This window comes from Phyllobates terribilis, unplaced genomic scaffold (assembly GCF_046119375.1).
Source record: "Phyllobates terribilis strain yellow unplaced genomic scaffold, ASM4611937v1 Scaffold_3__8_contigs__length_932513732, whole genome shotgun sequence".
Lineage (NCBI taxonomy): Eukaryota > Metazoa > Chordata > Amphibia > Anura > Dendrobatidae > Phyllobates > Phyllobates terribilis.
Window position 1 is genome coordinate 189,063,103 of NW_027362763.1, and position 13,858 is coordinate 189,076,960.

Consider the following 13,858-nt stretch of genomic DNA (forward strand, 5'->3'; position numbering starts at 1 on the left):
ATAAGCCTTCCACTTACGGATGATGCTCCCAACAGTGGAGACAGGTAGGTCCAACTCCTTGGAAAGGGTTTTGTACCCCTTGCCAGCCTTGTGACCCTCCACGATCTTATCTCTGATGGCCTTGGAATGCTCCTTTGTCATTCCCATGTTGACCATGTCTGAGTGCTGTTCACAAGTTTGGGGAGGGTCTTAAATAGTCAGAAAAGGCTGGCAAAAGAGATCTTTAATCCACACATGTGAAGCTCATTATTCTTGGTGCCTGAACTACTTTTTAATACTTTAAGGGGACCAAACAGAATTCTTGTGGTTTGAGGGGTTGAATAATAAATGACACTCTGAATTAACTTTTAACGTTTTAAAAACAAAACAAAAAAAAAAACAAAAACAAAATTTGCTGCAGTGCATTTCCCACTTCCAGGCTGATCTACAGTACAAATGTCACAATGCCAAGTTAATTCCGCATGTGTCAACCAGCTAAATCTGCAGGGGGTTGAATACTACTTGTAGGCACTGTACATCTCCGGTACGGGTGTTTCTGGTACTGGAAATATCCAGACGTGTGAAATCGCCCTAACTCTCTGTCTTCGATGTCTCCTCTCCTTGCCGTTCAGATGTCCTTGCATTAGTGAGTTTATCACTTAGTAGTTGGTGGGGCCGGAGTGTCTGTGCATTGCATATACTTACAGTAGTGTTCAAAATAATAGCAGTCCAATATGACTGACCAGATTAATCACTGTTTCTGGTATAAATTATATTACCACATGTCAAACAATTTACCAGTTGGTGCAGTAGATTCTAAGAAAACCAACAGACTCTGCATTCATGATCTGCATGTTTTTGAGTCTGTGTAGTTGAATAATTAATTGAAAGGGGGGGGTGTTCAAAATAATAGCAGTGTGGAGTTCAATTAGTGAGGTCAATCATTCTATAAAGAAAGAGGTGTGAATCAGGTGGCCCTTACTTAAGGGTGAAGCCAGCACATGTTGTACATACATTTCTCCTTGAAAACCTGAGAAATATGGGTCGTTCAAAACACTGTTCAGAAGAAAAGCGTACTTTGATTAAAAAGTTGATTGGAGAGGGTAAAACTTATAAAGAAGTGCAAGCAATGATAGGCTGTTTAGCTAAAATGATCTCAATTCTTTAAAATGGAAAGCAAAACCAGAGAGACGTTGAAGAACACGGAAGACTACCATCTGAATGGATGGAAGAATAGCCAGAATGGCAAAGGCTCAGCCAATGATCAGCTCCAGGATGATCAAAGACAGTCTCAAGCTACCTGTGAGTACTGTGACAGAAGACGCCGGTGTAAAGCTAATCTCTTAGCAAGAAGTCCCTGCAAAGTCCCACTGTTAAAAAAAGACATGTACTGAAGCGGATACAATTTGCCAAAGAACACATCAACTGGCCTAAAGAGAAATGGAGAAACACTTTGTGGACTGATGAAAATAAAATTCTTTTTGGGTTCAAGGACCGCATACAGTTCGTCAGACGACCCCCAAACTCTGCATTCAAGCCACAGTACACTCTGAAGACAGTGAAGCACGGTGGTGCAAGCATCTTGATATGGGCATGTCTCTCTTACTATGGTGCCAGACCTATTTACCGCATACCATGGACCAGTTTGCATATATTAAAATACTTTGAAGAGGTCATGTTGCCTTACGCTGAAGAGGATATGCCCTTGAAATGGATGTTTCAACAAGACAACGACCCTAAACACACCAGTAGATGAGCAAAATCTTGGTTCCAGGTCAACAAAATTGAGGTTATGGAGTGGCCAGCCCAATCCCGGATGTTAATCCGGGCGCCTTGTAGGGCGACATCAAAAATGCTGTTACTGAGGCAAAGCCAACAAATGCCAAACAATTGTGGAATGTAGTCAAAGCATCCTGGGCTGGAATAACAGTTGACAGGTGCCATAAGTAGGTTGACACTATGCAACATAGCTGTGAAGCAGTTCTAAAAAACTGTGGGTATCCAACTAAATATTAGGTTAGTGATTCACAGGAACGCTAAATCCTCAAAAAAAGTAGTACATATTGTGAGTTTGTAAAAGACAAATGCAGACACTGCTACTTTTTAGAACAGAACAGCCCAATGTTCATTTTTTTTCTGTAAAGTAGTTACAAATTATATACATTTCTCTTCATGTTTTGAATTAGAAAACAGTGTGCAATGTTCCCAATGCATGGAAATAAAAACTGGTATAAAGATTTTGTGCTTAGCTCATGGTTTTGAACACACTGCTATTATTTTAAACACTACTGTCCACATTTAATTAATTCTTCTCTTTTCTTGAAATGTAGTCTTTCCTGGGATTCAAAATTTCTGTACTTGAATGTACAATGTATTCTTCTTCATTACAGGCACATTGTACTAACACAGAGCCACAGTTTGGGGGTGGGGGGTGCTGGCATATGATTGGTGCAACCTGTCTAGCCACACAGGGGTCCAAGAGGTAAAGGGCCCCACTTCCACCTCCAAAACTGTTTTAATTATGCATTGTTCTTGCATAGGGGCCCTGTTCTGTTTGTGTTCGGATAGATTCCACTAAATATCACAGAAAAAAAGGCAGCCATATTTACACCAGGTCACAATACTAATGCACTACAGGATGCAGCAGTCCCCATGATAAAGGCGGTGGCAGCACAGGTGGCAAAATACTGATGAGCCCTATATACCACTGCATTTCTATATACCTGTGTTCTAGGAGTAAAATAAAAGTCAGATTTTTTTTTTCTTTTTTTCTTACAATAAAATTACTAAAAAAAAATAAAAATAATGAAAAATAACTGACTTTTTAATGCACTTAAAATAAAATGTCAAAAATCAGCAAATTAGACAAATCCCTGTAATAGACTTATTCAAATATATCATATGTATGTCATCTCGTAAATTGTCTGGTTCCATTCACGATTTGATAGGATAATCATACACACCTAAACACAATGTTTCTTCTATTCCTTTTTTTTTTTTTGCCTAGACCAATTAAATATAATTATCTTTGATCTAACAGATATAGTTAGAACATGCCAAAGTGTATTACAGTGAAACTGGAGTCAAACTCTTATTCTAATTATGTGTCTCCATCATAATGTATAATATACTATCAGTCATCCCATGGGGCGCGCCAATGGGGGAATGGAATGACACGCCCCCCATTCCACTGTCAGAGCAGCAGTTAACAAGTTAACAGCCACAGGCAGAGCTCCACTTCACCCAGTGGCTGTTAGAGGCAGATGATGGTTGAATAAATCAGCCATCATCTGCCGGGAGCTGAAGTACGTGTTCAACATGGCTGGCCAAAAAGATTTTTAGACATTCAAATAAAAATGTATATGATACAAATGTATATATATCTGCAAAGCCTCGTGTCGCAGTTGCCGAGGCAAAGCCTCTATCACCCTCACAATTCAGACCCAAAGGCTTGAAAACAAGTAAAACTCTCATCCCATGTAAACAAAAGACCACCCAGTAATAATCTGGAAATATTCAGCCACAATATGATACAAAATTGTATTTATTTGTAAATGAAAAACAAAATAAATTTACATATTTTAACTGACATGGGGGTAATAACAGAATTTAGTTTTATTCATCACAGTATTTTAACACTGATGAAAAAAATGGTGTCACTTAAAATGCCTGGAAACGACTGATCTGTATTTCTGATTGAAATGAAAAATAATACATTTGGAAACATTTGTATGAAGGACGAATGACTGAGAATTCTTATAGGAAAGATTCCTAAACAGCTCAATCAAAATGCACACTAGCAATACCAACAGGACCTCTGGTATGACTGCGACTCACCCTCCAGAGCTGAAATCTCCCATCCTACGCCCATCATAGTCATCACGTGACTTACAGAAGAGAGCAGGAAAGTGGAGGAAGTATTAACTTACAGGAACGAAAATAATTTAGTTACGTACTCATACTGCAAATCTGACCAACATCTTACATCAAGATCTGCAGAAAATTGCTTTTCTGTTTCGGATGTGCTGCTCTTCCTGGAAATGTTCTTTTAAGAGTTGCCGAAACGCCATTCACATGCTTGGGATGGTTAAAAGGTATCTGTACCCTCCCCCCGACCACCCACTATCATAGATAGGACCTCTCTTACTCATAAACCATGTCTTGTATCGCAGATCACCCGCACTTAAAGAGGCTGCCCAATACTTTTACATTGATAATCTATCCTTAGGATAGGTCACCAATGTCTGATCGGCCAGGGCCTGACACCCGGCACCCCCACCGATCAGCTGTTATCAGTGTCAGGGGCCGGAAGTATTCACTTGCCCGAGATGCTCCATCTACTTGTAGAAGTTTCCGCAGGGCACTGCACATCCACCTCCTATTCAAATCAATTGGAGGCAGAAGTTTAGTACCCTGCGGCAGCAACAATAGACTGAGCAGCTCGGCAAGGGAATACCTCCGGCTAGCGGCCACCTATAACAGCTGATCGGCGGGGGTGCCGGGTGTCAGGCTCTGGCCGATCAGACATTAATGACCTATCCCTAAGGATAGGCCATCAATGTAAAAGTAGTGGACAACCTCTTTAAGTGAATGCAGCTAGGGTGTAATGCCACATATACCCCATGGACATGAGAAACGATTTTTCTGGAAACAATCACCCCCATTAATCCTTTCACACTGACAGATCAAAAATGTCTAGAAGGCATTTCAAAGAGCCCATAATCCACTATATTAAGTGAAACTAACAGCAAACATGGCCTATTAAATGAATAAATGACTAGCTGTGCAAAAAGGAAGTACACCTCATTGTTCAGCAATTGTCCACTGTACTAGAATGTGTAGAAACCAAGGTTAGATCCTTTCTTAAATCCCAACTAGTCGCTTATACACAGGATCTCTGCACCAATAAAAAAAATAGCAACTGTGGATTGCAGTAGAGGACATACAAAGCTAAAACTTTGTAATATCCATGAGAGACCAGAGCCCTCAGCAGAAGCTCCAGAGAAAACACCATTTAGTAGGCAACATCTTTAAATATGGCATTTGGTCTCAAAGCTGAGTGCCAGCTATCAAGGTTTCCTGTGTGGCGCCATGTGGTGCTGTGCAATAGCACCGTAATATGGCACTCAATGGAGCATTTTTTTTTTTTTGTACTTAAAAAGAAAAAAAAAAAAAAAAACTTAAATGGGGCTAACTCATCCCAGAAAACTATGGGATTGTGAACTGGGCCACCTGAGCTTAAGAGGAATATTAAGCTTGGATCAGTATTAAGCTCTTGGATAAGTCACGATATTGATCATAGAACGTGTTATGTGCCCTTGAATAAAGATTACAATTATCCCAATTTCAGAAAACCACAAATGCGCAGCATTACAGGCTCGACCACACATCTAATGACCCAAAACCAACATCTTTATAGCGCTTTACATGGCAGTCACAGTCCATTAGACCCACATTCGAGCAGGTAAAGGTAGGGAGCTAAATTTCAGATGTGAACAGGAAAGCGTTTTTAATCCAGTACAGTCCAGACATTGACAGTTCAGCACAAAGCTTCATAGCGACAGATAATCAACTTTATATAAAACCACATTGCCAAATGTCAGACATATTGAAGTAAATGAATTTCAATGTTTTCTATAAAAACAGGTTTATATGAATGCATCCCGCTAGGTTATGCTGCACAGCAAAGAAAAAAAAGGGTAAGGAATGTCATTTCAAGTGCGATAACTACATAGCGACTTTAGGGATGCGTTGAGTTGTGTAAGTAGGGGTGGGGCGCGTATATATTAAAAACATGGCTGCCCTCCTCTACACATTATCACTGCCATTTAAAAGGAATCGGTCACCAGGTTTTTGCTACTTCATTTGAGAGCAGCATAATGTAGGGAAAGAAACCCTGATTCCAGTTTACTGGGTGCAGCAGTTGTGATACAATGAGTTTTTAGTTGTAGCATGTAGCAGAGCTCAGAAAGCTGCCCCCGCCCACACCAGGCTCTGTATGTACATTGTATAGAGACAGTGAGCTGCTAATCAGTGCTGGGGGCGGAGCAGGAGCAGGGCTCACATGGGCCGGCAGTGATAATCTCCAGCTGATAAAACTCTCATTGTATTGAAACAGCAAAACACAGCCCAATAAGTGACACATCGCTGATATCAGTGTCTCAGCCCCCAATTCATGCTGCCCTCAGATTACATTAGTCAAAGTGAATGTGACAGAGCTGCAATACCAGACACAACCAAATGGACAAACTCCACCAAAATAATTCGGCTTTAATCCTATGCAAAAGCTGCAGTCCCATTCATTTCAATGGGAGACTTGAACCATTTATCTAATTTGTGAGTTACGGACTCTCCATAGTAAGATAAATTTTGAGAATGGAGGGGGCGAGGATTTAATGTGTGTCTCTGTATACATGTAGCCTAATGGTAGGACAGTGTCATTTTATTTTGGTTGACAGGTGTTTTTAACCGTAAAGTTTATATTTTACACACATTTGCATTTCTTCCAATAATGTCAGATTACAGAAATTTTACTGTATTAATGTATACTCCATCATTGTGATATCTTATTATAGTCAACACCCAATATTTTTTTAAATAAAAAAATAGGCATGGTGTAAATATTTTACATAAACACCCATTTTATCCTGCTCCTATCAACCAAGAAAACGAGGGTCATGGGTGGGACAGTTAGTGCAATCTGAGGCTGCCTCCAGTATTACTGGCATTTAATAGCGCGCAGAGACAAATGGAGAATCTACAATTGGTCAGAGAATCAACATATCAAATACATAAAACCAGGTCGTATATGAAACATAACATGCTCTGATGCTGTTGCAAAGCAAAAAAAATAAAATAAAGATGCAATAAATAAGAGTCACTGATGAAATTACCATTGAAGTTCCAAATGAACTTATCAATTATGTAACATTAAAGTTAAAAAAATTTACAAAATTGGCTGTGACTTCCAAAAAGAAAAAAAAATAGTTGGGAGCTGCTGACATCAGACGAGGCAGATTTTTCCAGTACAGTTGAAGAAAGACAGTTTGCGAAATTCAGGACCTGCCTTCATGGTTCCTTCATAACCATAGAACTAGAGGCCTCTCTGAACCACTGTACGTCACCAATATTGGCCATTCCCAAAAATATGCAATAAGGATGAAACAAAACTAGAAAAAATGGCAGAAAAAAAAAAAAATCTTATGAGGAGTGACAAAGTAGGAGAAGGTGAAGATGAGGGAAGGAAATATATATATGAAGTTGGTCAATTTCTTTCTTGCACAAACACAGTCTCTTGAGGACACAAGCCGGCATCTTGTAATGTGATATCATAGTCCAAGTGTGACAACTTCCGTCGTGGAAAGTTTGTTAGGAGCTCAAACCTCTCATTTGGATATCCATTCTGCTGTACATGCTTAACCAGAGCCTGCGAGACAAGGGAAAAGACACGAAGGATCACTACAACTTCTGTCTATGTAACCCAAATAGTCACATCCCTAAGAGGTAGAGACCATACTGACATTTCTATCAGGTTACCCACCAAATCACCCAGGTTTATTACGTTTGGGCTCCAATCTTATCAAAAGCAAAATAAAAAAATAGATTGACAAACTGCGAGCATCTGCAATGCATACTGCATATAGTATTATTATACATGAGCTTGTGACCTCAAAACAAGAGGCACCATTAGACATTACACTGAGAACTTAAAGGGGTTGTCCACTACTTTATATTTCCCCACCCAAGTACCCCCCCCCCCTCCCGGGGCCCCTAAGACTTCTTGTAAATACCTTCTGTTGCTGATAATGCCTGTGAGTGGCGCTATCACTGGCCGCTCACAGGCATCACGTGACCCCGGCTCTGACATCCGCTGTCACGACAAGTGCTGGCAGCAGCCGGGGGTCAAGATCTTCCTGGTTCCACGGTGGATGCCAGGCTGTGGGAGGGGTTACCCCCCTCCCCCCCCCGCGTCACACCCGGCATCCACCACGCGCTCTGCCTCTCCCCATTCATTGGGAAAGCGCGCGGTGGGTGCTGGGTGTGACGCGGGGGGTAACCCCGCCCACAACCCAGCAGCCACCGCGGGGAGCCCAGCACTGAGTCACGCCTCACTTGTCGTGACGTCAGCGCGGGGTCACGTGATGCCTGTGAGCGGCCACCGATAGCGCCGCTCACAGGCATTATCAGCAACAGAAGGTATTTGCAATAAGTCTTAAGGGCCCCGGGGGGATACATTGGGGGGGGCGGGAAAAAAGTAGTGGACAACTTCTTTAATCCATGTGCACACCTGCTGATGTTGTACAGCCTGGCAGGGATTAGTAGACATGACATCTAGTGGCGTAGTGTGGCCAGGCAACACAAGAATTTTTCACCCATGGAACGTTTGTATACCCCCCACTCGCTTCCACCAGCCCAATATAGAAACCCCTTATCCCCCTCAACCACAGGTATTGTACTTCAAGGAGAATATTGCTATAATTACAGTGTGCCCTTTGACCCTAGTTATTTTCTACCTTTTGCAGAATACTGACAAATGTAAAAAAAAAAATTATACATTGTTGTGTGTCCTAGCTCGGTCCCAAGTGAGCGGATGAGCTGTGGGAAATGGGAAAGTGCAGTGCAGCCTTTGCATATGCAGCGACCGAGGTGCAGAGCGCAGCAGTCAAGATGAGGGTTGTTTTTTATAAGCTGCACCACTTTCCAAAGGTAGTGAAGGGCGACAAAATTCATTTCATCAGACTAAGAGATTAGTGATTTTGGTCACTGCTGAGCACACTCATCTTGACAGCTAAACCTGCAGCACTGACCGATATGTCAGAACAGCGACTAACTGCTTCAGTCATCTAGCTCGGTGGCCGTTGAGCAGCATTTGGTGAATAGGGTAAAATTTTGCACCTCCAAAGAATTGGCACCCAGGGCAACTGCCTGTGTCTTTCACCCAGCCTTGTGACATCACCAGCCCTGCTCATACCATACATACCATCAACTTGGCCTTTTCTGGTAGTGAGATCTGTTCCCTTTTACCATCTGGGTATCGCAACATGAGTTTCGCTTTGGGACCTGGAAGATCAAAAAACAAACACAGGAAATGACAAGATGGACTGGAGAGCAGTAATTAGTAATCAGCTCTCTATAAGCCATTACTGGACAAACACATCATCATCTGTGTATGAGTACGGATAATAATTCAATGTTGGGCTGAGTAACCCTGGAGTAGCTGGGAAATACAGCCCTATAGTAATGCCTGCTCACCATCAGTGCATAAGCCACAGAAAGGCCCTATTCACATTGCATTTGGGAAACTCTTTAACGTATACATAGACATGTATCTCTCAGGAATAGATTGGCGAACATTGCCCATAGATTACTATGGTACAGAAAAAAACTAAATAATAATTGTACATTGTGATTTTTGCCTGTATAGCAGATGGTAGAGGCCACATACATACTGGTGAATGCTAAAAGGGACAGACATCTGTATAGACCACAGTAGGTTATGGACAATGTCTGACATGCGCAGGACCACAGCCGTCATAAATACATGGTCTGCTATCTACATATTTCCATTTTCAAACTTTACAGGGAGAGCAGAGCGCGAGGCAGAGGGGGGCTGGAGCGCAAGGAAGAGGGGGGGTGGAGCGCAAGGAAGAGGGGGGGGTTGTGGAGCGCGAGGAAGAGGGGGGGTGGAGCGCAAGGAAGAGGGGGGTGGAGCGCAAGGAAGAGGGGGGGTGGAGCGCAAGGAAGAGGGGGGGTGGAGCGCAAGGAAGAGGGGGGGTGGTGGAGCGCGAGGCAGGAGGGGGGGTGGTGGAGCGCGAGGCAGGAGGGGGGGTGGAGCGCGAGGCAGGAGGGGGGCTGGAGCGCAAGGAAGAGGGGGGGTGGAGCGCGAGGAAGAGGGGGGGGTTGTGGAGCGCGAGGAAGAGGGGGGTGGAGCGCAAGGAAGAGGGGGGGTGGAGCGCAAGGAAGAGGGGGGGTGGAGCGCAAGGAAGAGGGGGGGTGGAGCGCAAGGAAGAGGGGGGGGTTGTGGAGCGCAAGGAAGAGGGGGGGTGGAGCGCAAGGAAGAGGGGGGGTGGAGCGCAAGGAAGAGGGGGGGTGGAGCGCAAGGAAGAGGGGGGGTGGAGCGCAAGGAAGAGGGGGGGTGGAGCGCAAGGAAGAGGGGGGGTGGAGCGCAAGGAAGAGGGGGGGTGGAGCGCAAGGAAGAGGGGGGGTGGAGCGCAAGGAAGAGGGGGGGTGGAGCGCAAGGAAGAGGGGGGGTGGTGGAGCGCGAGGCAGGAGGGGGGGTGGTGGAGCGCGAGGCAGGAGGGGGGGTGGAGCGCGAGGCAGGAGGGGGGGTGGAGCGCAAGGAAGAGGGGGGGTGGAGCGCGAGGCAGGAGGCGGGGTGGTGGAGCGCGAGGCAGGAGGCGGGGTGGTGGAGCGCGAGGCAGGAGGCGGGGTGGTGGAGCGCGAGGCAGGAGGCGGGGTGGTGGAGCGCGAGGCAGGAGGCGGGGTGGTGGAGCGCGAGGCAGGAGGCGGGGTGGTGGAGCGCGAGGCAGGAGGCGGGGTGGTGGAGCGCGAGGCAGGAGGCGGGGTGGTGGAGCGCGAGGCAGGAGGGGGGGTGGTGGAGCGCGAGGCAGGAGGGGGGGTGGTGGAGCGCGAGGCAGGAGGGGGGGTGGTGGAGCGCGAGGCAGGAGGGGGGGTGGTGGAGCGCGAGGCAGGAGGGGGGGTGGTGGAGCGCGAGGCAGGAGGGGGGGTGGTGGAGCGCGAGGCAGGAGGGGGGGTGGTGGAGCGCGAGGCAGGAGGGGGGGTGGTGGAGCGCGAGGCAGGAGGGGGGGTGGTGGAGCGCGAGGCAGGAGGGGGGGTGGTGGAGCGCGAGGCAGGAGGGGGGGTGGTGGAGCGCGAGGCAGGAGGGGGGGTGGTGGAGCGCGAGGCAGGAGGGGGGGTGGTGGAGCGCGAGGCAGGAGGGGGGGTGGTGGAGCGCGAGGCAGGAGGGGGGGTGGTGGAGCGCGAGGCAGGAGGCGGGGTGGTGGAGCACGAGGCAGGAGGCGGGGTGGTGGAGCGCGAGGCAGGAGGCGGGGTGGTGGAGCGCGAGGCAGGAGGCGGGGTGGTGGAGCGCGAGGCAGGAGGCGGGGTGGTGGAGCGCGAGGCAGGAGGGGGGTGGTGGAGCGCGAGGCAGGAGGGGGGGTGGTGGAGCGCGAGGCAGGAGGGGGGGTGGTGGAGCGCGAGGCAGGAGGGGGGGTGGTGGAGCGCGAGGCAGGAGGGGGGGTGGTGGAGCGCGAGGCAGGAGGGGGGGTGGTGGAGCGCGAGGCAGGAGGGGGGGTGGTGGAGCGCGAGGCAGGAGGGGGGGTGGTGGAGCGCGAGGCAGGAGGGGGGGTGGTGGAGCGCGAGGCAGGAGGGGGGGTGGTGGAGCGCGAGGCAGGAGGGGGGGTGGTGGAGCGCGAGGCAGGAGGGGGGGTGGTGGAGCGCGAGGCAGGAGGGGGGGTGGTGGAGCGCGAGGCAGGAGGGGGGGTGGTGGAGCGCGAGGCAGGAGGGGGGGTGGTGGAGCGCGAGGCAGGAGGGGGGTGGTGGAGCGCGAGGCAGGAGGGGGGGTGGTGGAGCGCGAGGCAGGAGGGGGGGTGGTGGAGCGCGAGGCAGGAGGGGGGGTGGTGGAGCGCGAGGCAGGAGGGGGGGTGGTGGAGCGCGAGGCAGGAGGGGGGGTGGTGGAGCGCGAGGCAGGAGGGGGGGTGGTGGAGCGCGAGGCAGGAGGGGGGGTGGTGGAGCGCGAGGCAGGAGGGGGGGTGGAGCGCGAGGCAGGAGGGGGGGTGGAGCGCAAGGCAGGAGGGGGGGTGGAGCGCGAGGCAGGAGGGGGGGTGGAGCGCGAGGCAGGAGGGGGGGTGGAGCGCGAGGCAGGAGGGGGGGTGGAGCGCGAGGCAGAGATGGGGGGTGGAGCGCGAGGCAGAGAGGGGGGGGGGCGCGAGGCAAGAGATAAAAAGATGGGAAAAAGTTAAACTAATTAGCTCTCCTCCTGCACTTAGACAGCCATTTCAGCTATACTCCAGCTGTTATTATGTGCCCCAGAAGGCAGTGCTGGTGCCAACACCCCACAGCCCCGGCTCACCTCGCCTACAGCTATTGTGGGGACTCCATATACCAGCGTGCTGCTTCCTGGGTATGTGTAGCCGCTGGGAACAAAGTGCTTCAGGTCACCACTCTCTCACTCTTGAGCCACTCTATCTTACCAAGGAGTTTAGCAGCCACCTGCTGCCCCCTGAGGTGCAATGGTAAGACAACAGTGCTCTGGGTTTGAACTAAAGTCAAATTTAAGATACTGACAAAAAAAAAAAAAAAAATCTGAATCGTGGAGCATGCAAACTGCGATGTAATTCAATTAATCACGCAGTGTTACCTATGGAAACTACAAAACAGTACTAGATTTCTACAGGCATGTATAATATGTTGCAGTACAAACCGTTACTTGTATCGGGACAGTCTTCAGAAGATTCATCATTCCCAAAATTGTCTTTTATATCTTGAGATTCTGTGGGAGGTTTTTCAGGTAGTAACTGGTGGTTGGAAGAATCGTCTTCTCCTGTAACTGGATCTGCTGGACATAGATCGTCTTTCCTGTGATTGACTGTTTTAGTTGTGGCCTTCCTAGATTTACTGCTGGATGTCCCCTGCTCTGGCACTGACTCAGGCAGCCGCTCCTCCTCCTCATCCTCATGATCTGATCCACAGACTGAGATGAACTCTTCACTGCCAGAATACAGCTCCGTGTCAGACTCCTCCTCATAGCGAGTGGCTGGTTTACTGGCTGAAGAGTCAAAATGGGTTTCTTGCAGGGAGGCACGTATTGCTGCTTCTAACTGACTGTCCTCACTTGCATCGATGAGGCTCTCCTGGAGGACAGTAAGACCACTAATGCAAATTAGAAGAGTACGATTAAAGAAACAAGGCCCGTAGTACTCTAAAATACAATGTACATAAAAGGTGTCAAACACTTTGCTTTTTAGAAAAAAAAAACCTCCAGCTAATTGTAGTCTAACTCCTAATCAATAATCGACTCGGCAAGACGCATCTATATAAAAATATGTAGCATGACTCTCAGCTGTGACCCAGAGAGGGGTCTTAAATGGGCCTACCCTGTATTACACCCACAGATCCGAATAGAAGTCTAGCGGAAAAAAAATGTGGTATAAAAGAAAGAAAGAACAGAAGGTGCCTTACACTTACAGAACGCAACCGTTTCTTGGGAGGGCTGCTGGAAAGTCCGTCAAGCTGACCGTGCTCTGCCAAAAAGCCCATCACTTGTTCCAAAAAGGAATTAACATCTAACTTGTGCCATTCAACCATCTTTTGGCCTTTGGGATAGAGAGAAGAGGGGAAACAAAAAAAAATTCAACAAAGAGTCAGAGACCTTTAAAGGAAGGAATCGAGAAAAAGGGAAAGCTCAAAATAAGTGTCATTCACCTGTACGAGGGTCCAATATGGAGACATATGGGAAGTCGGATAACTTGTAAAACTGTATATACCTCTGCCCCTCTTCACTGTCATGGTAAACCTGTGAAAACACAACATTTGCAGGGATGACTTATTGAGACATTGGATTACTTGAAAAGCCCATAAACAGCTTTCAGAAAAGCCTAAGAAAGGCATAAAACCCCTATATAAAAAAAACATACAACATGGCTACTATTGGTTGCATTTCACACAGTCAACAAGTACTCTGAGATCCATGTATTTATTTAAGACATCAATATGAGATTGATGGGGGTCCAACACCTGACACCCTGGTCGGCTGTTTTCTATATTACCTAAATAGCACATATAATAATTCTGCTTTAAGTTCATTCCTGTAGGAAACCCACTGTGTAAACTCAAGAATCCAGAAGGTTTCTCAGGTCATACGTTTTCTATACCAGTCACC

At 47.5% G+C, this 13,858-nt stretch overlaps 1 protein-coding gene across 3 annotated transcripts in view; it reads right to left on the bottom strand.

Moving 5' to 3' along the window:
* Positions 1 to 3,505: 3,505 nt before the first annotated feature.
* Positions 3,506 to 13,858, bottom strand: part of UBXN7 (UBX domain protein 7) — a 40,041-nt gene continuing 29,688 nt past the window's right edge. Inside the window, exons 7-11 of one of the 3 annotated variants that reach the window (XM_073674379.1) lie at positions 13,402 to 13,492; positions 13,159 to 13,292; positions 12,407 to 12,830; positions 8,960 to 9,039; positions 3,506 to 7,405 (exon numbers count right to left, since the gene is read on the bottom strand). In XM_073674379.1, coding sequence (XP_073530480.1) covers positions 7,244 to 7,405; positions 8,960 to 9,039; positions 12,407 to 12,830; positions 13,159 to 13,292; positions 13,402 to 13,492 — 891 coding nt within the window. In that variant the 3' untranslated portion in view covers positions 3,506 to 7,243. Of the gene's footprint in view, positions 7,406 to 8,959; positions 9,040 to 12,400; positions 12,831 to 13,158; positions 13,293 to 13,401; positions 13,493 to 13,858 lie in introns of all 3 variants that reach the window. The other 2 variants (XM_073674377.1, XM_073674378.1) reach the window with 2 other exon arrangements.